This window comes from Rattus rattus, chromosome 18 (genome assembly GCF_011064425.1).
Source record: "Rattus rattus isolate New Zealand chromosome 18, Rrattus_CSIRO_v1, whole genome shotgun sequence".
NCBI lineage: Eukaryota > Metazoa > Chordata > Mammalia > Rodentia > Muridae > Rattus > Rattus rattus.
This window is the reverse complement of record NC_046171.1, coordinates 4,014,211-4,039,061: the sequence shown is the minus strand read 5'-3', so window position 1 is coordinate 4,039,061 and position 24,851 is coordinate 4,014,211. Positions and strand designations below refer to the sequence as shown.

Below are 24,851 nucleotides of genomic sequence, written 5' to 3'. Positions count from 1 at the left end.
ACAGGTGGCAGAGAAGAAAGGCTGCCCCAGCCCCGCCTCGCCCCAGTCCCGCCCCGCCCCACCCAGCCCCGCCCCGCCCCGCCCCGCCCAGCCCAGCCCACCCCAGCCCAGCCCAGCCCCTTGCTTTCCCTCCGAGAAGCCCAACACACGCAGGCTGGCCCCGACTTCTAGAACACTGCATCTTTATTGATTGAAACAACCGCGTCCGCAACTAGAGGTTACATTTTGGGGTTTGTGGAAGAGAGAAAGATGGGTGGTGGGTAACAGAGGCTGGGTGGAGACAAGAGAGCAAGGCAAAGGGGTGAGGCGGGGGTCGAGAGAGACCCACGCGTGTCACCCATGAGTGGGGGGGGTCTCCTGTTGTGCTTTTAATCGGTGGCAGGGTGGGCGGGGCAGACGAGTGGGTCTGGGCATATGGGGAGGATTGGCTTTCCTCCATCTATGGGGTGCCAGGGAAGGAACAGTCCCTACTTTCCTGTCCCTTATGGACTGGGGATAAACATTTGATGATCGGACTTCCATGGGGCAGAGGGGAATAGTGGTTGGGGATGCCCTAGACCAGTCCCCTTCCCGCAGAACTGGGCTGAGATGGGAGGAATGGGATGTTTGAGAGGAGGGCAGGAGGGTGCTAGGAGGGAGAGCATTTATATCAGGACCCCTGGGCAATGAAAGCAGGCCAAACATGGAAGGGAGAAGGATGGGGGCAGGCAGATGCCTTCTCTCTGAACCTCAGTTTTTCACACCTGTATAGTGGGCACACCAGATTCGATGCCTTTAAGGTCTCTTCCAGTGCTAAGGGTCAAGAGATCTCCAGAAAAGAGTGGTCCTTCGGTACGCACGTGCACGCACGCACACACACACACACACACACACACACGTGCTCACACATACATAAGCCCAGTACTGACAGAACAGAATGAACCCAGAACCTGAGCTCAGCTAGTAGCCTGCAGGAACTCGCCAGTACAGGGGAGTTCACTCACCACACTCATGGGACATTCCCTGGGAACGTCCCTCCTCAGCCCCATGGAGCTGGCCAAGCAGAGGAAAACCCCAAGAACACTCCATGATCTCTGCAGCTCTCCTGGCCCTGGGAAGAATGTCAGGATGATGAGACATCAGACTCCTGTGCAGAGAGCAGTGACAGTCTCCAAGTGACAACTGTGCTCTCCTTGGGAGAGGTGTGTCTGTGGCCTGGGAGAAGAGGCCAGAGTAGGATGGGGAGAGGGTTTGTCTCTCAAAAAAAAAGTCCGAGTAACACCTGTCACGTGTGTAATGGGCCTCGGCAGCATGGAGAGCGCCCGGAGAAGGGTCAGTTCCACTTGGCTGTCTGTAGCTACTCTGGTAAGGGGTTCGCAGGAGCAGTGGCTCGCGGTAGGACACCCCTGGGGATGTAGCACTAGGCCTCCAAGAACTGAGCCAGACCTGCCCATGCCCATCTCTCTTCCAGCTTCTGCATTCAAAGTCTGTGAAAAACCTGCTTTTCTGAGTCTCGTGCAGGCCCTGTCAGCCTGAAAGGGTGAAGGATGGTGAGTGGGGAAGAGGGAATTATGGGAGGAATGTGCCCGGAGAAGCAGGTTTTGTCCTCACGGATGAATGAAGGTTCAGAGAGGTTACCTGTGGTCCCTGTAGTCCCAGGGACAGGACAGCCAAGCGGAGGCTACCCATTGACTGAGCTTCACTGCCTGGTCACAAGAATACTTTTCTCCTCCCAGACACTAACTTGTAGGGGCCAGGAGTAAAAGGGCCCCAGAACCCTGAGAGCTTGACTCTGGGATCCCTGCTTTAAGGCCACAGTTTCCCTCAGTTCCCTCAAGACAGAGGGTGAGGCTGTCACTGAAGAGATCTGCTACATCCTGTCAGCCTGGTCTCCTGGGACTGGGGTGTTCACAGGTCACCTCCCAACATGGACCCTCAAGGCTACATACAGGAAGGCCAATTCACACAGGCTTCCACGTGCCAACAGCTTCTGCCCTGCCTACAGTTACACTTAGACTCTCAACCCTGCACACACCTAAATGCCTCTGGCACACGCACATGCACACGCACATGCACACGCACACGCAGATCAGCCTCACAGCCCCTGCACACAGGTGGGCTCACACAGACATGCCCACCCCAGCCCGTTCACTTGCATATGAGGGTGGGTTCCTTAAACAGGCTTTTCAATCTCAGACCACACACCCTTCAGGCATGGCTGCTGTCACCATAGAGAAGGTTCTGGAACATGGGGCTAACACATACTGTGCACCTTTCCTGTGTGCACCTTTCCTGCATCCGGCTCTAAGATATATAGAGAAGAATCCCCACAATTAAAGCAGTCAGGACAATGGGTCAATGTGGGGGAGCAGGCTTAGGGTGCAGTGGGAACCCCAGGAGGAGTTGGGGGAGCTATTTCTTTAGCACAATGCTGGCCCAGAGACCTGGGGTTGAGAGGACCCCAGATTTCCCTCTTGGGTTGTCCTAAGAGGCGTCTTCACTTTTCTAATACCAGGCTGCATTCTGATGCCATTAAATCACACCCTATACCCAGGCTGACCCCTGCTCAGTTGATTCTATACGGTCAGGGACTACTGGCTTATAGAATCCATGCCACCCGGTTTCTACTATAGTGTCAGCAAGAATGACGGAGGGGCTCAGAGCAGGAGGGACCCACAGTCGAGTTGGGGCAATAGACTCGGCACAGATGGGACAGTTAAGGAGCAATGCCCTGCAGATGTCACAGAAGTGTGTTCTGGAAACCAGAGCAATTCACTTCAGACAAAGGGCTTGAAGGGCCAGGAAGGGCAGCCACACTGGTTGGGTACCAGGACGCCTGGCTGTAGCCTGACCATTTAGCAGCCAGTGACGTTGGCAATGATGATGAAGGAGGTGGAGGTGGTGGTGGTGGTGGTGGTGGTGGTGATACAGGCCAAGTGGGGTTGGGGGTTAGGCAGCAAGGGTCTTGATCTTCAGTGTGCCTCCGGGTATTGCCATGATGCCGGGGTTCCAGCCTCTTCTCTGCAGCTGTCCCCCGAAATGCTCAGGGAAGAGCCCCTGTGTCACGCCTCCAGCCAAGGATCTAGCCTTCAAGAGGGTCATCTGTAAGCTCTTTGTCATCCAGAGGGGTGGAAAGGCTGTAGCAGGCAGTCTGAGACTGCAGACAGGGCGAGCACCCCACAAACATGTCTTTGAGGTGAGGACTGCACACTGACGCTCACCCACAGAGACGGGGCTAACTACTTACTGCCTCGTGTTCCTGCACACTCCCATCCAACGATGGTACACAGACACGGATGGGCACACAGGATCTCACACACGCAGAGATGCGCATACAGACACGCTCGAACACTGATACACACGTGCACGTGTACATAGACTCATCCTGGAAGGGGCTAGGATTCCGCTCTCCCATGAAAGCTAGGTAAATGGGTAAAGGGACCCAAAGAGGAAAAGTTCTAGACCCTATTCTATCAATTCCGAGGACAGAAACCTCTTCTCAGCTCCCAGGGAACAAAGAGACACAACCACCTCAATCCATCTCTCCCCCTCCCTGCCCCCGTACTCCACAGGGCTGACTAGACAGTGCCTTACACTCCCCCCAAACCCCTCTTCCAGAACTCTCTGGCCAAATACCTAAGAAACGGGATCCACTCCACTGTGAGTTCATTGTTCTCTGTGGGGACATGGGGTCACAGAGGCAGGACTCTCTGCTCCCCTCAAAGCCAATGCTCACCTGGAAAATGGTATAAACACCACTCCTCACGCACTGGCTTCCCTGGAAATCCCAAGCTGGGACTATCTGGAGTGGCATCTAGCTGCTGATCGGAGTCAGGGGGCTGGGGCCCTTCCAAGTGGGCACAGTATGGAGGGGAAGGGGACATCCTAGGAACAGGTCAGGGACTCTGAGTTGAGCAACATGTCCACTCTGCAGCAGATATCCCTTCCTTGTCAGCCTCTGAACAAGGGACAGTCGGAGAGCTCACGGAGTCCCGACTGGCCTGCCTCTGAACCTTGTGACCTTCATCCAGGCAGCCCAAGTCTGATATTTTGCCCACATCCAGCTCCCTTCTGGTAAGTGTCTGGGCTGGAGTTGGGCCTTGAGTCAGGGGACAGGGCAAGGTCAGACGGACACAGTGCAGTGTGCAGACAAGATGAGGCCTGTGTCGCACCAAGGTCCTTGGAGGTGGTGGACGCCGTTCATGTAAGTCCCATCTCCACAGTAAAGAAGGTGCTGGCAGGTCGAATAGAAACTTGTGCTTTAATATATCTGTGTGTGTGAGTGTGAGTGTGTGTGTGAGTGTGTGCGTGTGTTGAACAACCACCAGAGTCTGGCCTGGCCTCTGTCCACGTTCTCCACTCATCCTTGCAGCCAATGAAGGCCCCCTCCCTGGTGGGCCGGCCCCGCCCCTGGGCACCCCGGCTGGCAGGGGTCAGTCTTTGGTACGATGTGGACACTTTGGTGTGCCGGGGGCAGGGTGGGGTGGGGGCCACACAGCTCTCATCATCTCTGCAACGCCAAGAGGAAGATGGTCATGGATCCCCAAAGCTGCAGGCTGGACAGGCGGGGGGCTCCACTGCCTGGCATCACCACCACTGTGATATAAGATAGAGAAGAAACAGGCCAGGGTTCTAGTTAGCTCCATCTTGAACAGGGAGGGACAGACAGGTAGGCCATGGAAGGCTGTGACTCAGCTTCTCTTCAGGGGGTAAAGGAAACCCGAAGGTGGGTGTTCACACAGTCCACACAGTCCACACAGTTTACACTGTTCACACAATTCACACAGTCTGCACAATTCACACAGTCCACACAGTTCACACAGTCCATACAGTCTGCACAGTTCACACAATTCACACAGTCTATACAGTTTATGAATTTCACATAATTCACACAGTTCACAGAGTCCACACAGTTTACACAGTTTACACAGTTCACACAGTCTGCACAGTTCACACAGTCCATACAATCTGCACAGTTCACACAATTCACACAGTCCACACAATCTGCACAGTTCACACAATTCACACAGTCCGCACAGTTCACACAGTCCACATAGTCCACACAATTCACACAGTCCACACAGTTCACACAGTCCACACAGTTCACACAGTTTACACAGTTCACATGGTCCACACAGTTCACACAGTCCACACGGTTTACGAATTTCACACAGTTCACACAGTTGACACAATTCACACAGTCCACACAATCCACAGTTCACACATTTCACATAGTCTACACAGTCCACACAGTCTGCACAGTTCACACAATTTACACAGTTCACATTGTCCACACAATTCACACCCCAACCATTGTCTACACGGTTCACATAGTCTACACAGTTCACACAGTCTGCACAGTTCACACTGTCCACACGGTCCGCACAATTCATACAGCCCATACAATTCACAAAGACACACTCATGAGGGCTACCTCAGCATGCTGCAGTCCATGCACTAAGACACAGAGCAAAGGACTTGGCTTATCTATAAAATGGGTCTAATAGTTTTTTAAATCCCTGAGACTTGCCAGGAGCATTGAGCTAAGCTTGCTATGCAGGTTTCTGTCTGATGCCTGGCACACGGTCATTGCCCAGCCAACTGTGTGGGGGCTGTGGGTATTGGAAATACCTGGGCCACTAGAATATACTAAAGACACCTCAGTAAGCTTAGGGAGGCAGGGCCAGTGGCCTCTTTCGGTCCTCCATCATCCTCACAGCCTGACTCAAGGCTAGCACTCATTCACAGTCAGACACAAGACAGTTCTTGTCATCCAGGCATCTTAAGCCCCTCCAAACTGCCCCCTTCCCACCCCCTTTCCCCAACCCACTTCCAGACTCATACCTTTGTTAGGATCCATCTGCCTCCGGGGACACTCTCCCTTCTTCAGTGTGACATCATCTATGGCAATATCCCCCAGGTAGCCCGAGCCTCGAACCCCCTCAAAAATAATCTGGGGTGGGGTCAGAGAGCAGGGGGAGGGGTTGGGGACATTGGGGCTGGCACCAGAGCCTCCCCACCCCTTCACCTGGGGCTACCAGGAAGCCCCCGTCCCCTGCCTTAACCACCCCCAGGACCTGAGTGGGACCTCCCTAAGACCCCTGGCCAGGACAGCCACCTGCCTTCAGAGTAAGTAACCTTCAGCCATCTACTCACCTGGAAGGGTCCGCTGGGGTTGATGGGCACGTGGGCCTGTTGCCACACGTTACCCTTATTACCGCTGAGGGACCAGGCATGCGTGTCTAGCGTGCCTTTGTTCCTGGACCTCACCAGAAGGTTGAGCGAGCCTGTGACAGGAGATAGGAGAGCAGGCACGGTGAGGTTGGCAAGGACACCCCACCCCACCCCACCCCCGCCTTCCTGTCTTCCCCAAGCTGGCCCCTCCCTCCCTCACCCCTTCCACAGCACAGCCCTGCTGGATGGCACCTGGTCCTGTCCCCAGACCAGGGTGCAAGAGCTCCTTCCTTTTTTTTCTTTCTTTTCCATGAAATCAGTGATGGGGGCCTGACACACACACACACACACACACACACACACACACACACACACACACACACACCCCTTCCTTAGCTCCAACAGGACTCTTACAGCATAAGTACATGGTTAAGTGGGCTGCAGAGAGGGACTTATCTTTATTTGTACAGTTCTAAACATTACATAAAGAGAGATTTATTTTTATTTATGCGTGTGTGTGTGCACACACACATCTGCGGAGGCCACATGAGAGCACAGGAGGGAGCCACTAGAACTGGAGTGACGGGTCCCCATAAGCTACCCAATGCAGGGCCAGGAACCAAACGCAGTGGTTTCCGAGAATGGCAAGTGTTCTTAACCTCTGAGCCATCTCTGACAGCTTGCTTTATTTATTTATGTGTTCGTTTATCCATTCATTTATTTGAGGAGAAAGGCAGGCACACAGCATGGCGTGTGCGTGATCACAGGACAACGTGTATGTGGGAGTCAGCTTCTTCCGAGGTCATGTGCGTTCTGAGGACTGACGTTGGTATTGTGAAATACAGCTGAGCCCTCCTGCAGGCCCAGGCATGTTTGGTTTTAAATTACATTGTGTTATTATTATTGCGTGTGGTGTATACATGTATGGGAAAGGGGTACATTTACACACACCCTATGGTGTATGTGTATGTGCGTGGGGTGTGTGTGTGTGTGTGTGTGTGTGTGTGTGTGTGGGGTGTGTGTGTGTGGGGTGTGTGTGTGTGTGTGTGGGGTGTTGTGTGTGTGGTGGGTTGTTTGGGTTTGTGTGTGGTGTTTGTGTTGTGTGTGTGTGTGTGTGTGTGTGTGTGTGTGTGTATGTGTGTTTGTAGCTCACTGATCGACAGCTGGCTTGCCAGCAGACCCCTTGGATCTGCCTGTCTTGGTCTCCAATCTCCCCAGCCCCATCGGGTTCCAGATGGGAACTGCCGCTCAGTTTTTACGTAGGTACTGAGGAGCTGGACTCGGGTCCTCACACTTGAGCAGTAAACATTTTACCGGCCGAGCCGGCTCTGCAGCCCCTTTATCCAGACGTCTGTGCACTGGGTAAAGCCAGCTACCCCAGCCATACTCTCTAACACTGATGCTAGGACAAAGCTAGAGGAAACAACACTGAAACACAGGACGATTTCTTTAAAGACATAAATCCGGGGGCTACTTGGCTATGGTGAATAGAATCAGGGTAAGATTTGGGGGCACTAGCTTAGGGGCGCCAAACCCATCTGCAGCCTGCGGGGAATCTGGGACCCTAGGAGCTCTGAGGGACTCGGGGAGAGGAGTAGGTTGGAGCTTTAGTGAAAGGCACCTAGTTGCTGTCAGTGTCCCCTGGCCGTCTCTTTCAGCCCATCTTGTGGCACAAGAGACCTGGCTGTTCAGGAAAAGGGAAATCTATCTTCAGAGACGCCTGGTGGCTGGCATTTCCGTGGCATTGCCCGTAGACAAAGCAGCACCATCTGTGACGCCAGATAGACAGACAGCCATCCCCCCTGTTGTGGGGAGAGTCACCAAATGTTACCTGCCTTGGATGAAAGGAGTTGGCTGGGACCAAGGAGAGCTGACGAGACACAAAGTTTAGGGACAGCTGGTGCCCGAAGCTGCCAGGCACTGTGGGAGGGGGGGCTTACATAGCAGAGCCAGGCCTGGGGGACATGCTAATGGCTCAGGGCCAGGAGGGCCTCAACAGTCAAGGATGGGTGCCTAAGAGGGCAGCTAGTCGTCCCAGCAAAACAAGAAATGGCCACCCTGGCTTCAGCAGGGGCCCGGACCCAATGTTTCTTAGGGGCCTTACAAGCCCCCCAACTGCAAAACAAATTTGAGTTTTAGCTTGGGCCAAAACCCTGTCTCAGAAACATTTTTTAAAATTTATTCATTTTTATTTTATGTGTATGAGTGTTAGCCTACGTGTATATAAGTGTATATACAAGTGTGTCTGGTATCAACAGACCTCAGAAGAGGGCACTAGATGCCTCCAAACAGAGTTATGGACTATTTTGAGATGTCATGTGAGTGCTAGGAATTGAACCCAGGTCTTCTTCAAGAACAACAAGTATTGTTTTAACTGCTAAGCCATCTCTTTAGTGAAACCAATGAGCTCTAGGTTCAATGAAAGGCCCTTCCTCGAAAAATTAATGTTGGCCGGGTATGGTCGTGTTTGTCTGTAATCCTAGCACACAGAAGGACAAGGCAGGCAGATCTCTGAGTCTGGGGGCCAGGTTGGTTTATACTGTGAGCTCTAGGCCAAGCAGGGCTGTATAGAAAGACCCTTCCTCAAAACAAAACAAAACAAAATGTAAATACAGTGGGGTCTGAAGGAGGAACAATGTCTGAGGTTGACCTCTGAACTCCACAAACAGGTGCACATCCACAGACTCGAACATATGCAGAACAGACCCTATACATGCACATAAAAATGAAAAAGCAAGGGGCTGGAGAGATGGCTCACTGACTGCTCTTCCAGAGGTCCTGAGTTCAATTCCCAGCAACCACATGGTGGCTCACAACCATTCGTCATGGGATACAATGCCCTCTTCTGGTGTGTCTGAAGGCAGTGGCCACATATGTACTCACATCCATAAAATAAATACTTTTTTTAAATATGAAAAAGCAATAAAGGACAGCTATGTTCTGTGGGGGTAGCGACAAGGATTCCCCCAGAAGGTTCCAGGCCAGGGACCACCCTGAGCAAAGCCCTCAGAAGCAGGAATGTACCTGGAGTACCCAAGCCAGGAACTGCGGTGCTAGCATCAGGGGGCAACGGGTAAGAGCTGTGCCTGGCACAGGAGACCTGACGATGGTGACAGGAAGGGTCAGAGGGTCCTGAGCAGAGGAGTGGTGTGACCTGGGATGGAGTCTCTCCACAGCTGGGGGATTCTGTCAGTGAGCAGGATGGCTTTCGCTTCTGGAATAGCCCACTCCTGTCCCATAGGTCTGCCAATGAGAGTCCCCCTGAGGTGGCTTCCCACCCAAAAGCTCTACTGACTGGTGTTTGACCCACCCATGCTAAGCTCAGGGCAAGGACTGTGCGTCACAGAGATGGTCCCCTCAGGCTTTCCGTTTCCTTAATTCCCCAGGCTCTTACAACAACCTCTGTGTCCCTCCTGACACCAGGATGCCCAGGGCCACTCCAAGCTGACAGTGACCCACCATCTCCATATTTGCCTGGTTGTTGAGGTAACTCTATGCTAACACTGGGGAAGCCAGAATAGATTGACTACTCTGAAACTAAATAGAAACAAGGTCAGACATTCGAAGTCAGACCTTGGGGGTCATCCACTCCCTCCCCCTGGGGGAACTTCTCAGAGTCCAGACCCCACCACAGTACTGGTCTGCCTAAACGGTTGGGGGCGGAAGGTCTTCTATCCCACCCCCGTCCTGGTTCATCCATCCAACACGACCCTCTTCCCTTGCTCATGGAAACTTCTCCAGGGTGAGCCTGAGGACTGTGGGCATCTTAAAGTCGCTGTGGAGTGGGGAGGGGGCGCGCAAGGACAAGGAAGAAGCTTCAGCAGAAAGATAAGGAAGGATTGCCAAGATGATGGATGCTCCAGAGGGAAAAGGTGAGCATAAAAACAGAGTATAAAAAACAGCGGCGAGGAGAGAGGCACTGCGCTCTGCCTTCTGCAGTGGTGGAGGGACCAGGAGGAGCGGGAGGCATTTACTGCGCTCTCTTTTATAACTTTCAGTCCCTGTAAAACACATTAGCTCTCCTGTAGGTTAAAAAAAAAAAAAAGCAAAAAACAAAACAGAACTATTTTTCGGAGCTGGGGACCGGACCCAGGGCCTTGCGCTTCCTAGGCAAGCGCTCTACAAACTTTTTTTTTTAAAGACAGGGTCTCACTATGCAGTCCTGGCTGGCTTGGAACTGGCTATGTAGAGCAGGCTAACCTCAAACTGAGCCCTGCCTCTACCTCCTAAGTGCTGGGATCAAAGGCATTCACCGCCATACCCTGCATATTAAACAATGTTTGTGCTCGCAGCAGGTTCCCCAGACCAACCCCGTGGGCTTCGTGTTCCTTGTCATCTGCTGTCCTGATGCTGCCCTCCCTCCACCACCATGGAGGTCACTGCTAACTCCTATCAGCGGCTGATAGCTGCCAGGTTTGCCGTAGGGCAGGAAGTAGTCCGTCTCCTGCATCAAAGTGACTGATGCCCCGCACGAGTGACCTCAGGGGTGAGAGCAACGCTCTACCCGCACTGTCTCCCCATCCTGAGCTCCCTCCTTCATTCTCCCACATAGGGAACAGCTCTTCCTCTTGTGACTCGGGGGGATGGGGGGGCGACACACCCCTCCAATTCTGCGTTTACGATACAGGGAAATCAGACGCGGGATGGGTCGCTGTGTTTCTCCGAGGAAATGCGTAACCTCTCTGAGTTATGTGGACCCTCTCCCCCGCCCGCAACCCCCCATCCCGTATCTGGCAGGCTGTCTACACACAACCAAAACAGCTAAATGAGGTTCCCCATCCCCACACCCAGGTTAGCCTCCTTGGGGATGTCCCGAGCCTCCTGTGGCCCCCTCACTCTCCCCAGGTAGCACGCACAGTCAGGTCTTCCGGTCTCTAACTCACCGATGTGTTTGCCGTACATGTGGTAGAAGAAAGAGACGCAGTAGAACTTGGCGCTGGCGTTGTACAGGGGACTCACCAGCCTTGCCCGGTCCCCCAGCTCCCGGGGTCTTGATGTCTCAATGAACATGTAGTAGCCTGCAGCAGAAGTGGGGGGCGTATACCCTAGGAGTCTTTCCTCCTGGGCCACCCAGCCTCTGTATAGCTGATTTCCTCTTTTCAGACCTAGCAGAGCGCCTGAATCCCATCCTCCCTGAGCCTTTCGGGGGGTGGGGGTGGGGTGGGGGTGGGGTAAGGGCGGGGTGGGGGTGGGGTATCGACTCAGAGTTCAGAAGCTCTATAATCTCTTCCTTTCTGATCTTCAGTCAGGTCAGAGTTCTGTCTGCCTCAGACTGGGGCTCCCCGAGGACAGGGCATGTCTCCCTCAGAGGCTCCCTGTGGACTGTCTGTGCCTCCCACCTCTCTCACACTAGGAGTCTACAGACCTAGACTCCTCCCAGAGGCCGCCTCTCTATTCCCAACAACAGGCCACGCCCTCACCTTCGGGGCTGCCACTGATGTCCGTAGGGGGCCCAGTATTGGGAGAGCGCTTGGGGTTCTGGGTAAGCGCATTCTGCCGCGTCCAGTCGAAGTTGTCTGTCAGATCTTGGGTGTAGCCGCAGATTTTCTCATCCTCAAAGTGACAGGTATTGTCTGTGTGGGGAGGGTACGGGGGTGGGGTGAGACAAGGTTCAACTTTAGTCCTTCCTGTTTATCCTTACCCTCCACCTTAACATCCCTAAGCCAACTTTAAATACTCTAAACAACAGATCCTGGGCTTCAGGGTCAGGAAGACCAGGCAGTGGCATCCGGGACAAATTTATTCCAGAACAGGACTCCTCCATGCCTGTTTAAGACTTCCTTCCAGAATAATGACTCTAGACACACACAATAAAACGCACAGGGGCTTCAAAGGAAATCAATTATATTGAAATACAGTTGTCAAAATAGTCTCGTAATCTGTTATATAATAACAGGGGCTCCTTTACTGTACAATTAAATCACAACGTCAAGCACGAGGTCTCATAACTACCGTGGTTCTGAAATGCTAAATGAATAAAAGTGACATTTGCCGATGTCTGCGACAGCTAAGGCGAGGGGGAAACGCCAGGTATGTGTGGACGACAGGGTGAGGGGTACCAATGATTATTCTAGTGTGGCTTGCTGTCTGCATTCCTTGTTAGGGATCGTGTTAAATTTCTGTAGGAAATAATGGCGCGCCTCTTCAGATTCAGATATACGTCTTGCGTTCTATACAGAAGACCCTTGCGGGCGCCCGGCATCGCAGATTACAACCCTGCCTCCTTTCTCCCCTAAGCCGTTTTTTATTTAGGGAATTTCATTGCAGAAACAGAGGACATTAGGACAGCAGGACTTTTCTGTTACTTTGACGAACAGTGCCCCCCCCCTCCACCAAGGCCCCAGTCTTTAAGCCCCAGAATAAACTATGGTTGCAAGTGTGTCCAGCCCATCCTCTGTTCCTGGAAACACAGGAAGAAGTAATTTTTTTCTCTGGGTATCTCTTAAGGTTCTTCAGTATCATCAGGTCCCTAAAGAGTAAGGGAAGTTAAGAACGGGGGTCTCACCTGATAGGCTGGGGGAGTTGATAGCTGAAAAAGCAAACATGGAAGCCAAGTCAGAACTGGGGTGCATGGCTATACAAAATGCTCCCAGGCTGGAGGGCAGGGTGTGGGGGGTGAGGGACGGGTGGTGGGGGGAGGGTCTTCAGAGTCAGGACTGGGGACCAGTAGGCCTGGCCTGCAATGACAGGATAAGCGTGAACAGTGGGGTGTGCTCTGAGTTCAAAGGCTGTGTAGGAAGGGTATATGGGATGGGCCCACTCCCCCCTGCCATCACCTACGCTCTGTGTAGTGGATGACTCGGGAAGCCATGTCTCCAGCCCCAAAGGTGGTGTAGGGTGTGAGGCGGATCTCATAGCTGTGGGGCACACGGAGGTCAGTCAAGGTGTACTCCAGCAGCTGTCCCTTCTCCACACGCCGAACAGGGATGGCCTTGACCATGGCATTGTGCTGGTTCAACTGTGGATACAGGGGTGTTCCCAGATGCCCAAAAGGCCACAGCCTCCGCTGGAGGGGGAGCCCAGGCCCTGGAGTGCGTCAGGAGAGCAGGAGGAGCAGAGGTCTGGGACAGTAGGTCTTTGGTCTCCCCATCTTTAAGATGGAACACTTTGTTGTCACTATGCTGACAATGATATATAATGACATAGTGTAGCAACACAATCCCCGGTACTATAAAGGGCTTAGGAAGCACCAATTCATCTAGTATTCAAAACAACAATCATCTTGGAATGGAAACATCGTCCCACTTCTTAGATAAGCGAACGAGGGTCAAAAGATCTGTCCGCTTACACAAATGCTTTAGAAGCTGGCTCCGCCCCCTAGGCTCTGAGCTCAAGGGCCACAGTCCTCGTTCCCCCCCACACCCCCCCACAACCCCCGCCTCTTGGGCAGAGCAGGACCTCATCGGTTGGACCAGGCAGGCATGAGAGTGGCTCACAGACTCAGGCTTTGTATCACAGAGTCCCCATCCTTAGCCTTGGACACCAGAGTCCATATTCATTCTGTGAGGCAAACTGGCCTAGCCCTGAACCCAGCGGTCTTATGTCTGGTTCTCAGTCTAGTAAGGAGGTGCTCAGAAGCTCGCAGCTCTGGCCACTACATCTGGACTCTTCCTCTGCCTCAGAAAAGGTGTCTAGACAGAAGGGGCCGTGTCTGGGAACTCCTCCCCGTCCCTATTTCCAGGGCCCGCCACCATCCTATGCCCCATTGCGCATGCGCCATGCTCCAGCCCACCTGGCGGATGCTGAGTCTGTAGTTGAGCACAGGGTCCACAGCGTCCGGCTCCCTCTGCGTCCACTGTAGCACATAGGAGTAGTTCTTGGACAGCTTGTGGCTGCGGGTGGGGTTGGGGGTGTCGAAGTAAAACTCCGGGCTGTAGGCTTTGGCTGAGAGGGCAGGGAGGGGGGCATGGGGCCATGGAGGGTGGGGGTGGGTGGGTGGGAGAGACATAGAGAGAGGAGCCGTGGGAAAGAGGAACAGAGGTGGGGGCAACAAAGAGAAAGGGGTGTCGTGAGGAGAGTTGGTGTTGGGAGGAGAGGGGGTGGGGAGGATGCAGGTAAGGGGCGGAGATGAAGAGGGCAGATTGTAGGTTCCAAGAGGGGATGTGGGTGAGGATAGAGGAAAGGCCAAGGAAGAAAACAGAGAGAGATTGGTAAAGACGAGGGCCGGGCATATAGAAAGGAAAGAAAGAAGAAATGATAGGTGGAGGTCAAAAGGTTGGGAGACAGGAAAAACGGGGGAAAGGGGAAAGGGGCAGGTGGGAAATGTCACAGGGGCCTCTGGCTGGCGAGAAACTGAGTGGGTGAGAAGAGACCTGGAAGGGGGCCAGTGATCTGCAGCCCTCTCTCCTTCTGTTGAGGGGAGGGAGGGGTACAAGAACTAAAGGACGCACCCAGTGCCTTCAGGGGCTATTGAGAAAGCTAGGGGTGCCAGGCATTAGGGAATCATGTTCCTACGGGTACACTGCTACCAGATATGGCAGATGGCTGACTCTCCACAAGGAGAGGAGAAATGAGAGGCCATTGGGAACCCAGGCAGCCTATCTATTGCCCTTGGCCCTCTCAGTGATCCCCATCATGTCTTTCTGCCCCCTGCCTTCCTGGCCTTCTGCCGCCATGTTGGCTCTCCGAGCACTCAACAGCTCGAGCCGCTAGGGAGGCAACTGAGGAAGGTTGAGGGTGGAGGATGAGAGATTATGTTCTGGCTAGTCCAGCCTCACCAAGCTGTTGTGGGGGGGAGGGGAGGATCTTCATTCCTCCAAGCTACAAGCCGGGTACCCAATGGTTTTCCCCACTCTCATCCTCTGAGGCCAAGGACCATGGAGGAAAGATTTGAGTTATGGCTGAGATGGGACTGGACCCAAATTTTGATTGTAGGCGGGGCTGAAGGGACAGAAGCACAGAGCTCGAATTGGATGAGGCTGAAGGGGCCAAACCTACTGTGGGGCATTTGAAAGGGGCGTGGCTGTAAGAGGCCAAAGAAAGGGATGGAACAGTCACCCACAAGGGAGAAACCCGGAACACGAGTGGAGGGGCGTGGTCTTGAGGGGGCGGCTTTTCAAGGGTAGGACAAAAGTCTTGGAAGGACAAATCCCTAAGATTGCAGAAACTGGAAGGGAAGAGCAATCCAGGTAGGTGTGGCAGGGCGGTGGGGGGGAGGGGAAGGGTGGAGGTTGGGGTGGTTGACAGAGCCTGGTCCCAGGAGGGTGTGGGCAAGCAGGCGGGAGTGGGGCGGACCCGAAGCTCACCGGAGACCTGGAAGAGGCAGGTGGCTGAGCCCACGTCGTTGGAGACGCTGCATTCGTAGTTGCCGCTGCTGTCACGGGTCAGGGCGTCCAGGCGCAGCTCGGCGTGGTCAGGGCCCTCGGCCGCAGCGGCGGGGAGAACAGGCGGCGGGGGCAGCAGCTGTCCTTTGAAGCGCCACACGGCCGAGGCGATGCGCTGGGGACTGCCACGCAGGAGCGAGCAGCGCAGGAGCACAGGCCGGCCCAGCGCCTGGCGCACGTCTTGGGAACTGGGCTCCACCTCTGGAGGGTCTGGGGACCAGGACTGCCATCAGTAGGACCATGGAGGAAGCAGCTCATTTGTCCCCTCCCGTCCCCCAGTCCCGTGACCCTGGCCTGGGAGAATCTCAGGGCCAGTACACTTGCAACTCACTCATACAACACCCACACTCAGACTGCGGGCCATTCCCTCCAGCCATGCTTCCTAGACTGGGCCTCTGGTCGTGCCTCAGTGGGTCCCCTCCACCAACACATAATGAAAGACTGCACAACCTCCGAGCTTGGAGCACTAAACCTGGTTCAAATCTCAGCCTTGCTGTGCAAACTGAGGCAAATTACTTCCCTGTAATTTTAGGAGGTGTGCAAACAGTAGGAGGAGCGGTGGGGTTGGCCTAGTTTGGGTGTCTGGGCAGGGGACTGACTCACAGTGCACTGTCAGCTGCACCTGAGCCTCCCGGGCTCGTACGTTGAAGCCATTATAGCGAGCTGTCTGGCAGCGATAGGTGCCGCTCATTTCGCGGCTCACGCGCTCCACTCGGAGCTTCCCATCCGGAGTCTCTTCCAGAGCCAGCCCCGAGGGCAGAAGGGCGGCCTCCTTGTCCACACGGGACCATAGCACTGGAGGCCGGGGTTTGCCGCGCACTTCGCACTGGAGTTCAGCAGGAGAGCCCTCCCGAACTGTCACCACTGCTCGGCCCTTGGGCACACTGATGGTGGGCGGTACTGGAGGAGGGTGGAGAAGGGTGGACAGAGTTAGGGACCCCTGGCCTCTGACTTGGGTCTCTACCTCTTCCCCACCCAGGCTGGCTTTGAACTTGCTATGTAGGGGAGGCTAGCTTTGAATTTGTCCTCCTGTTTCAGACTCTCAAGCTCTTTTAACGTCTCCTTCCCAGCCCCTCTACTCCTGGCCCTTCGGCTTTTCTTAGAGATTTATTTTTATATTTATTTATGTGTATATGCATGTATATCCACATGTGCATGCATGGCCCAAGGAGGCCAAAAGAGGGCACCAGATCCCCAGAACTTGCGTTAGAGGGCATAGTGAGCCACCCTGGATTTCAAACCTGGATGCTGGGAGCCACCAAGCCATCTCTCCAGCACCCCTTCAGCTTTTCTTGCCTACAGAATCAGCCAGGCGCGTTAGTCTAGCTTCCAACATCTTGTAGCCCTTCCTCCAAAGTAATAAGACTACTTGGTTTCAGCAAGGCCTGCACCACCTAGAATAAAAACTACATTTCCCAGCATGCCTCAGAACAAACGCTGACCATTGGAATAGTAAATACAGGTCTCCCTGCAGGTCAGGATGCAGATCACTGGCCTCAGGCGGAGCCACCAGCGTTGGAGGCGGCGCCTAGAATCTTGAGGAACTTGTGGAGCCCAGCCGCGGCCGTCCTAAGCCAGTCTGCTCCACAGTCAACTTCAACACATAGCTAGCCTGTGTGGGGGCTCAGGATGGCGCCTAGGGCCTTATACACGCTAAGCCGGCGGCTCTGCTGCTGAGCCACACCCCAGTGGCTAAATCAGTGTTAATTAGAGTTCCATTATTCACAACTGAACCGCTCCGCCCTAACGCGCTGCCAAATGGAGGGTTTTTTTAGAAGGCCTCCCAGGGTCTCGGCCCACATCAAACATTTTATCATTAAATGTCGAGCATCGAGCATTAAATGTAATTAAATATAAAGCGGCTATTTGTAAATAACTATACAAACCAGGCGAAGGTCCAGTTATCTCTCGTTTATATAATTTGTACCCCGCCAACATTTGTGCATCTGTTGGCTTGCGTTTCGCGGCTTTCTCTCCCTATTTCGGAGCCAGTTGGTTCTTTTTTTTTTTTCTCCCTCCAGGTTTAAATTGTTTCCAGAGGCTTTTACAAGGCTTCCATGCTCCAGGCATCAGACCCGAGAGCCAAATTCAGAAACAGCCCCAGGCCCCTTCCCTCAATCAGAAACTGACGGCTCCCGAGCCCTCCAGGTCCCCCAGGATGCAGAGATGTCCCCCTCTTTTGGCCACGTGTCCCAGGGTTAACACTCTAGATTTGGGCTGGGGGAGGAGGCCCTTAGACTCTGGCCTCATCACCCCCTGCCTCCGCTTCCACCTGCACCTTCCTAGATGCATGGTGTCCTTATGAGAAATTCTCTCACCTGCTGGGAGAAACACCTAGTCTCCTGCGCATGAGGCTTCTGTGGTTTTTTTTCTGTTTGCTGGACTTCTCCCTGGGTTTAGCTCCTCACCTACAGCACCCCAAGAGTCACATGGAGCCCGCTTCCTCCTCTGGTTTCCTTAGGCGTCCTACCTTCCCTTCGCTGCGTCCCCTTTCCAGACTCCTCCTTTGCCTCCTAGGTAAGAGTCCCAGGGTTTTACCTGCCTTCCCTCTGCTCGTACCAGCCCTAACTCCTCTGTGGAGACAGTGGTTTCTGAGGAAGGGGCTGGTGATACTGGAGTCCCAGATTCTTAACTCCTCAGGGCTTGGCACAGAGTGCCCTGTAGAATGAAACTCAGGTCTTTGTGGAGTTCTGATCGGCTCTGAGGTTTTAATCAAGTCTATCTCCTTTAGGAAATCCCTTCTGCTCTCCTTGGTCTCCTTGGGTTTCCCTGTATGCAGATGTCAAGGTGGGGAGGGGTCTGCCAAGGTCCCTGGGTCGAATTGGCCACCAAGAGAAACTGATTAAGGGCCGAAGGAAGAAATACTCATAACTATTAGAGTATCTAGCACTCCTGGTACTCGCCATAGTACTGCTTGGTCATGTGGCTCACCAGCCAAGGTCAGCTGACTTCTATCCAAGGCCCTAGAGACCCTCTTCCAAGTGATCACCCTCTGGTCTCCTGCAATTCTCCCACAGCAGTGGCTGAGTGTAGACGCCACAGAAGGACCCTGTCTGGGCTCTCACCCCAGCTCCAAGGCATGCTGAGTTTCTCAAGTGTGAATCTCGAAGGCTTGCTCGTTCGTGAGTAAAATGAAAAGATAAACTGCCACCCCTGGCTGCTGAGGTAACGCCACAGTAAAGGCACCTGTCAACCCGGGTTTGATCCCTGAGACCCACACGGTAGAAAGAAGAGACCCAACTCCGGCAAGTCATTCTCTGGCTTGCACGCATGCACCACGGTACACATGCACACGTGCACACCCACACAAAAGAAATGAGTGAGACGAACTGCAGAGGTGAATGGAGAAAAAGGACTCTCGGAAGAACTCATAGCACACGCTCAATGTCCTGTTATCAGCTCATTGTATTATAATTAATAATTAATAATTATTATCAGAATAAAGACTTGAATCGTCACCATGGCCTGTCATAGGATGCATTCTGTCCCCTCTGAATCCATAAGTTGGCACCCTAACACCACTGTCTGAAAAAGACTATATCGGAGGCAGGCCTTGAAGGCTGAAGTCAATGGGACCTCCCCTAATCCCACTTAGGACTCAGACAAGAGGCAACCAACCAGTCAGGGAGCCCAACCCTGGCAGCACCCTGACCTCACACCTCCAACCTCCATGCTGAGAGGTCCCCACGGTGGCCTTTCTGAGCGGATACCATTCCACTGTCCCTCTTCCGTTTTTCCAGATGGACCGTGTGCTAGCCCACTTCAGTGACTTTGCCAATTCTGTGGCTTCCCTCTCTCTTCCTACAAGTTCGATGAACACAGCATCTATTTTCCCATCATTCTACCCCCAGGTCATTAGGACTTGGCTGTGACAGGGACCCAACACGTGTGCATGGCATAAATAAACGGTGTCTTCTTCCCTCTAGACATCCATTTGCAAATTGCTGTCCACCCATCCCTTGTCCCCAAATCCTGCCCACCACCTCTCCCCCCAACACTCTGGGCTTCCCCAGCTTCCCCACAACCTCCTCTCCACCATGCTCCCACCTGTCTCGGAGGAGATGTTGACCTCTACGCTGAGGTCAGGCACAGGTGACCCCGGGAAGGAAGCCACGCACAGATAAGTGCCGTAGTCGCTGAAGTGCAGGTCAATGAGCTCCAGGCTGCTGGTGACAGCGGGCAGCTCAGGGTCATTTCGGGTCACCAGCAGCCGCTTGGACGTGCGTGCCGGCTTGCCGTTTTTAAACCACTGGTAGTTCACCTTCTCCTGGGGCACCGCATCCACATGGCACGAGAGCTTCAGATCCTGACCAAGTTGAATATTCTCGCTCTCTTTGATCATGTCAGGGGTGATCTGGAAGGTGGCATTCTTCAAGGCTGCAAGGAGATGGGGTTCGAAGAAGAAGGGCTGGGGCGGACTCAAGGATAAGTATCCGTGTCCCATCCCAGCTTCTCCCCTCAAACTGGCTGCACACCACCCCTGTGCGTGCACAACACACACACACACACACACACACACACACACACACACACACACACACACACACTTCTCTCAGCCCAGAAATGGTTCCAATAGCTCAGAGATGTTTTAATAGCTTTAAAGAGCTCTACGCAGAGAATTGAGGTTGGTACTAACTCCAGGCATCAGTAATGAGCATACTTCATCAGTGAGATGCACTGGCCCGGGCATCCTACAGGGATCAGCAAACCTAACCTTTCCGCTGTCTCTGAGGGAGGCCGTTACTATGTATTCCTTATGATGGAGGGAACTGGGACTCAGAAGGTCTAACTTACATCCTCAGATCCTTCTTGGGCACAACACTCATTTGTTTTTATTTGTGTTTTAAGCCTTGTGTATGCAAAGCACTGATTTAGAAGGAGACAGTAGTCTTTTTTTTTTTTTTTTTTTTTTTTTTTTTTGATTCTTTTTTTCGAGCTGGGGACCGAACCCAGGGCCCGCTTCCCTAGGCAAGCGCTCTACCACTGAGCTAAATCCCCAACCCCGAGACAGTAGTCTTGATGGTGGCTCTAGGTAGCACGGATTCAAAGGAAACTGGAGAGCAATTAATTGTGCAGCCCTCCTTCCACTCCCCCCCCCCCTTGGTACTGTCTGACTCTTTACCACATGCCTGTGTGATTACTTTTTGAGGATAAAAAGCCAGCATGACGATCCTGCATGCAATTGCATGATATCACAGGGTCTGCAAAGCCAAGGATCTGCGTGCTTTTTAAAATGTGGGTCTTGTTTGATGTCAGAGCCCTTACTTAATAAGCGAGGTGCTAACTTGACAGAACATGTACAGTGGCGGAGGTCAGGACTGGGCTGGATGAGACAGGCTGCAGAGTCACCCTGCGAGGTGACCGCCACTACTCAAGTCTAGAAAGATCTTGCCAGCCCATGTTTTAAAGGTCAGGTTGGGTCGGGTGGAGACAGCTCGTCTTTGATGGGAAATGTGAAGCTTTCTCTGTGGAAGGGAAAACTGTGGGCGGAGAGCTCTAATCTTGTTACTTTGTGTCTCAGTCAGAGTCAAGTTGTGGAGAGTCGGCTTCTCCATGAGCCGAGACACCGGAAGAGACTGGTCAGCTAGAGAGGAACACAGAAGCCGGTCCCAACCAGCAGAGGCTCAGTTGTGTTTGTCAGCACTTCTACTCCACGCCCAGGGCCACAGAGCTGGAATAAACCTGGGTCTTTTTAAATTGACTTGTTTGATGTTTTTATAAAACTTTTTGTTTGTTTGTTTGTTTGTTTTTCAGAGCTGGGGACCAAACCCAGGGCCTTGCACGTGCTAGGCAACCGCTCTACCACTGAGCTAAATCCCCAACCCCTTTGTTTGATGTTTTAAACACTCAGGAGGCAGAGGCAGGTGGATCTCCAGGCCAGCCTGGTCTACAAAGTGAGTTCTAGGACAGCCAGGGCTACACAAAGAAACCCTGTATTGAAAAAAAAAAGTGTATGGGGTGTTTGTCTATTTTTATATGTGTGCGTCACATGTGTGCACGGTACCCATGGAAGCCTGAAGAGGGGTCTAGTCCTTGGAACTGGATTTGGGTCCTCTGCAGGAGCAGCAAGTGCTCTTAACTGCTGAGTCATCTTTTTTTTTTTTTTTTTTTTTTTGGGAGGTGGGGACTGAACCCAGGGCCTTGCACTTCCTAGGCAAGCGCTCTACTACTGAGCTAAATCCCCAACCCCCTGAGTCATCTTTTCAGCCTGTATTTTTGTCTTTTTTTTTTGAGTCTGGATCTCAGGTAGCCCAGGCTAGCCTTAGACTTGCTATATAGCCAAGGATAGCCTTGACTCCTGATCTTTCTGCCTCCACCTTCCATTGCTGGGATGACAGGTCTGCAGTATCACACTCTGAAAGCTTTGGCCTTAAAAAAAAAAAAAAAAAAAAAAAAAAAAAAAAAAAGGCTGAGAGATGGCTCAGCGGTTAAGAGCACCCTACTGCTCTTCCAGAGGACCTGAGTTCAATTCCCAGCAACCACATGGTGGCTCACAACCATCTGTAAAGAGATCCGATGCCCTCTTCTGGTGTGTCTGAAGACAGCTACAGTGTACTTATATATAATAAATGAATAAATCTTTAAAAATAAATAAATAAATCTTAAAAAAAAAAAAAGCCAAACCAAACCAAAAACAAAAACAAACAACAAACAAAAACAATAAAAGAAACTCCAAGTCACAACAAGCAGCTAATGAAAGTGACCAAGGCTGAGGGTTAGTAAGGAACGAGTCTCTACTTCTTTAGATATTGTCCAAGTTTGATACTGTTTTACACTTAGTGATTAACTTCTAAGTCACTGACACTCTATGCTCCTAGAGTTTTGCACATACACAGAACACCTTTAGTCCCAGCACTTGGAAAGCAGAAGCAGGCAGATCTCCGTGAGTTGGAGAAAAGCCTGGTGTGGAGTAAATTTCAGGCTGTCCAGAGCTACATCTTAAGATCCTGTCTCAAAAAAAAAAAAATTTATATATGGTCTACAGCTAGGAAGAAAGCCAGAGAATATTCCCTGAAGCCTACAGTACCCATGTTTAGCTTTGTGTAGCCTTCGTTTATCTGTCTAAAAGAAACACGCTATCAATACCAGACTTTCTCGTAAATTGCAAATTGCTGTTCTTCTGCCCCCTAATGGTAGACTGCTGAATTTCAGGGAAATCAGAGTGCCTAGACAGAAGCTCCCTGACACACCCTCAACCTCTGGGTCAAAGAGATGCTACCCATTCCCAGTTGGCCCGCGGTCCCTAAACCACAGGGACCCTGTCTGTCCCACTATTCCCCGCCTACCCCTTCAGATCACGTACATCGCACCAGCAGGTTGACCGTCTTCTTGGCTGGGTTGCCTACATTGTTGGTGGCTGTGCAGTTGTAGTAACCGGAATCCCGGGCCTGCACTGAAGGAATGCTAAGGGTACCACCCTGAGCCAGCGCACCCAGAGGCAGTGGGCCAGGTCCGTGGGACCAGTGCAGCTGTGGGAGGGGATCGCCGCCGGTCAGCAGGCACTGCACTGTCACATTCTCCCCAGGGTTCACCACCAGAGTTTCGTTCACAGACAGCTTCAAAGTTGGAGGTGCTAAGGGGACAAGACGGTGGGGTCTCAGGAGACTTCCAGGGCTAAATGAGAGGGAGACGAGGGAACAGAGAAACCTGGGTGGGGGTGGGCCAGGGAACCTCTGGCAGGGATGAGGGAAACCAGGAATGGATGGCGGTTGGGGACTGGGCAGGGGGTGGGGAGTGGGTCCACGTGGGTGTGGGTGGGGAGGAGCCTGTACCCGTGGTGTTGGTGAGCTGGAAGGTGATAGACTTGTCAGGGATGCCGCACACGTTACGCACAGACACCTGGCAGGTGTAGCTGGCATAGTCTTGGGGCCGCAGGTTCTTCAGCTTTAAGACCTTCGTCTCCCCCTGGGTGGGTGGCAATGGATCATTGGAGTGAGGGGCCTGCTCGGGTTTCCTGGGTCCCCCACATTCGTTCATCTATCCCATGCCACAGACAACAGGCAATTCCTATTCTAGTTCTTATCTCCCCACAAGCCCCGCCCACATCATCTTCCTCAAGAAGCTCCTAGCCCCGCCCCACTCACACAGGAGCTTTCACCCCTTCTGGGAAGAGGAGTGGAAAGGGAATACCTTTGTGACTTGTAACCCACACATCTTGGAACTGGCCTACAGGACACATAAGGAGCTGACAGTCACTTCTGAAAGCCTCCCTGGCTTTGTCACCATCTCCTGGAACCCAGAGGGGCTTTTCCATCCCAACTCCTACGGTATCTGTTCATGGGTCCCCATCTCAGCGACAGTAGCAGGCACAAATGGCTTGCTTGTCCTTCGGATTTTTTTTTTTTTTTAATCCAGCCCTATTTCAGGGAATACATTGTCTTTGGGAGTTCCCTGTCTGGGGCTCACTCTGACCTCCGACCTCTCTGCTCTGAACTTTCACCCCAGGCCATGTGGACTCCAGGCTCCCACCCAGGCACCAGTCTCCAGACCTCAGCCCCAAGGATCTCTCTCTGGGGTACAGCCAGCTGCCCATCCTGACCTGAGTATAGAGAGGCTCGTAGATGTCAACTCCATTGTCCTGGCTATGGGACAGGGTGTCAGAGCCCCGCTTCCAGATAAAGCGGGCGGGCGGGTTGGAGCTGACGGTACAGCGTAGAAACACGGTCTTCTCCTGGTAGAAGTTGCCTCGGACGTCGCTCACCGTCTGATGCACCGTCAACACAGGTTCATCCAAGTCTGCAAGGACAGCAGCTGGAAGTCAGGACCAGGTGACCATAGAGCAGGGGGCTCGGGCTACTTGAAGCCCTTAGGGAGAGCAGGGAACTCGGGATGCTGGTGCCTGCCTTTGGGTCTGCAAGCATGACCAAGCTGTTAGAGGCGGGGAACTGGATTGGATGACTCCGCTGGCTCCCTGTCAGCTGTTCTCTCCCAAGGACCTGTATGGGGACCTCTAGCTCCACACTGTTTATGGAACATAAACTGGAATGTAGACTGGAAACAAGGTGAAAGCCAAGTTTAAACTCCCTCATGGCTATGAGTTGGTAACACGACCTGCCTACGTTCCTGCTCTCTCATTGACCAACCAGACTAGGATGGGTAGCCTTTTTTTTTTTAATTTAAAAAAAAAAAGATTTATTTACTTAATATATTATGTGAGTACACCGTTGCTATGTTCAGACTCACCAGAAGAGGGCATTGGATCCCCATCACAGATGGTTGTGAGCCACCTTGTGGTTGCTGGGAACTGAACTCAGGACCTCTCGAAGAGCAGTCGGGTGCTCTAACCACTGAGCCATCTCTCCAGCCTTGTTTCATTCTTGAGACAGGGTCTCACGTATCCCAGGCTGGCCTGGAACTCACCACACAGCTGAGGCT

At 52.9% G+C, this 24,851-nt stretch overlaps 1 protein-coding gene across 1 annotated transcript in view; it reads right to left on the bottom strand.

Moving 5' to 3' along the window:
- Positions 1 to 4,221: 4,221 nt before the first annotated feature.
- The window catches only part of Mdga1 (MAM domain containing glycosylphosphatidylinositol anchor 1), a 59,927-nt gene continuing 39,297 nt past the window's right edge, over positions 4,222 to 24,851 (bottom strand). The window contains exons 4-17 of the mRNA XM_032888503.1: positions 24,016 to 24,212; positions 23,249 to 23,381; positions 22,780 to 23,049; positions 19,524 to 19,853; positions 16,080 to 16,376; positions 15,399 to 15,686; positions 13,886 to 14,037; positions 12,934 to 13,111; positions 12,659 to 12,682; positions 11,574 to 11,726; positions 11,037 to 11,171; positions 6,136 to 6,266; positions 5,824 to 5,932; positions 4,222 to 4,575 (exon numbers count right to left, since the gene is read on the bottom strand). Of these exons, the coding sequence (XP_032744394.1) occupies positions 4,484 to 4,575; positions 5,824 to 5,932; positions 6,136 to 6,266; positions 11,037 to 11,171; positions 11,574 to 11,726; positions 12,659 to 12,682; positions 12,934 to 13,111; positions 13,886 to 14,037; positions 15,399 to 15,686; positions 16,080 to 16,376; positions 19,524 to 19,853; positions 22,780 to 23,049; positions 23,249 to 23,381; positions 24,016 to 24,212 (2,489 nt within the window). The 3' untranslated portion in view covers positions 4,222 to 4,483. The remainder of the gene's footprint in view (positions 4,576 to 5,823; positions 5,933 to 6,135; positions 6,267 to 11,036; positions 11,172 to 11,573; positions 11,727 to 12,658; positions 12,683 to 12,933; positions 13,112 to 13,885; positions 14,038 to 15,398; positions 15,687 to 16,079; positions 16,377 to 19,523; positions 19,854 to 22,779; positions 23,050 to 23,248; positions 23,382 to 24,015; positions 24,213 to 24,851) is intronic.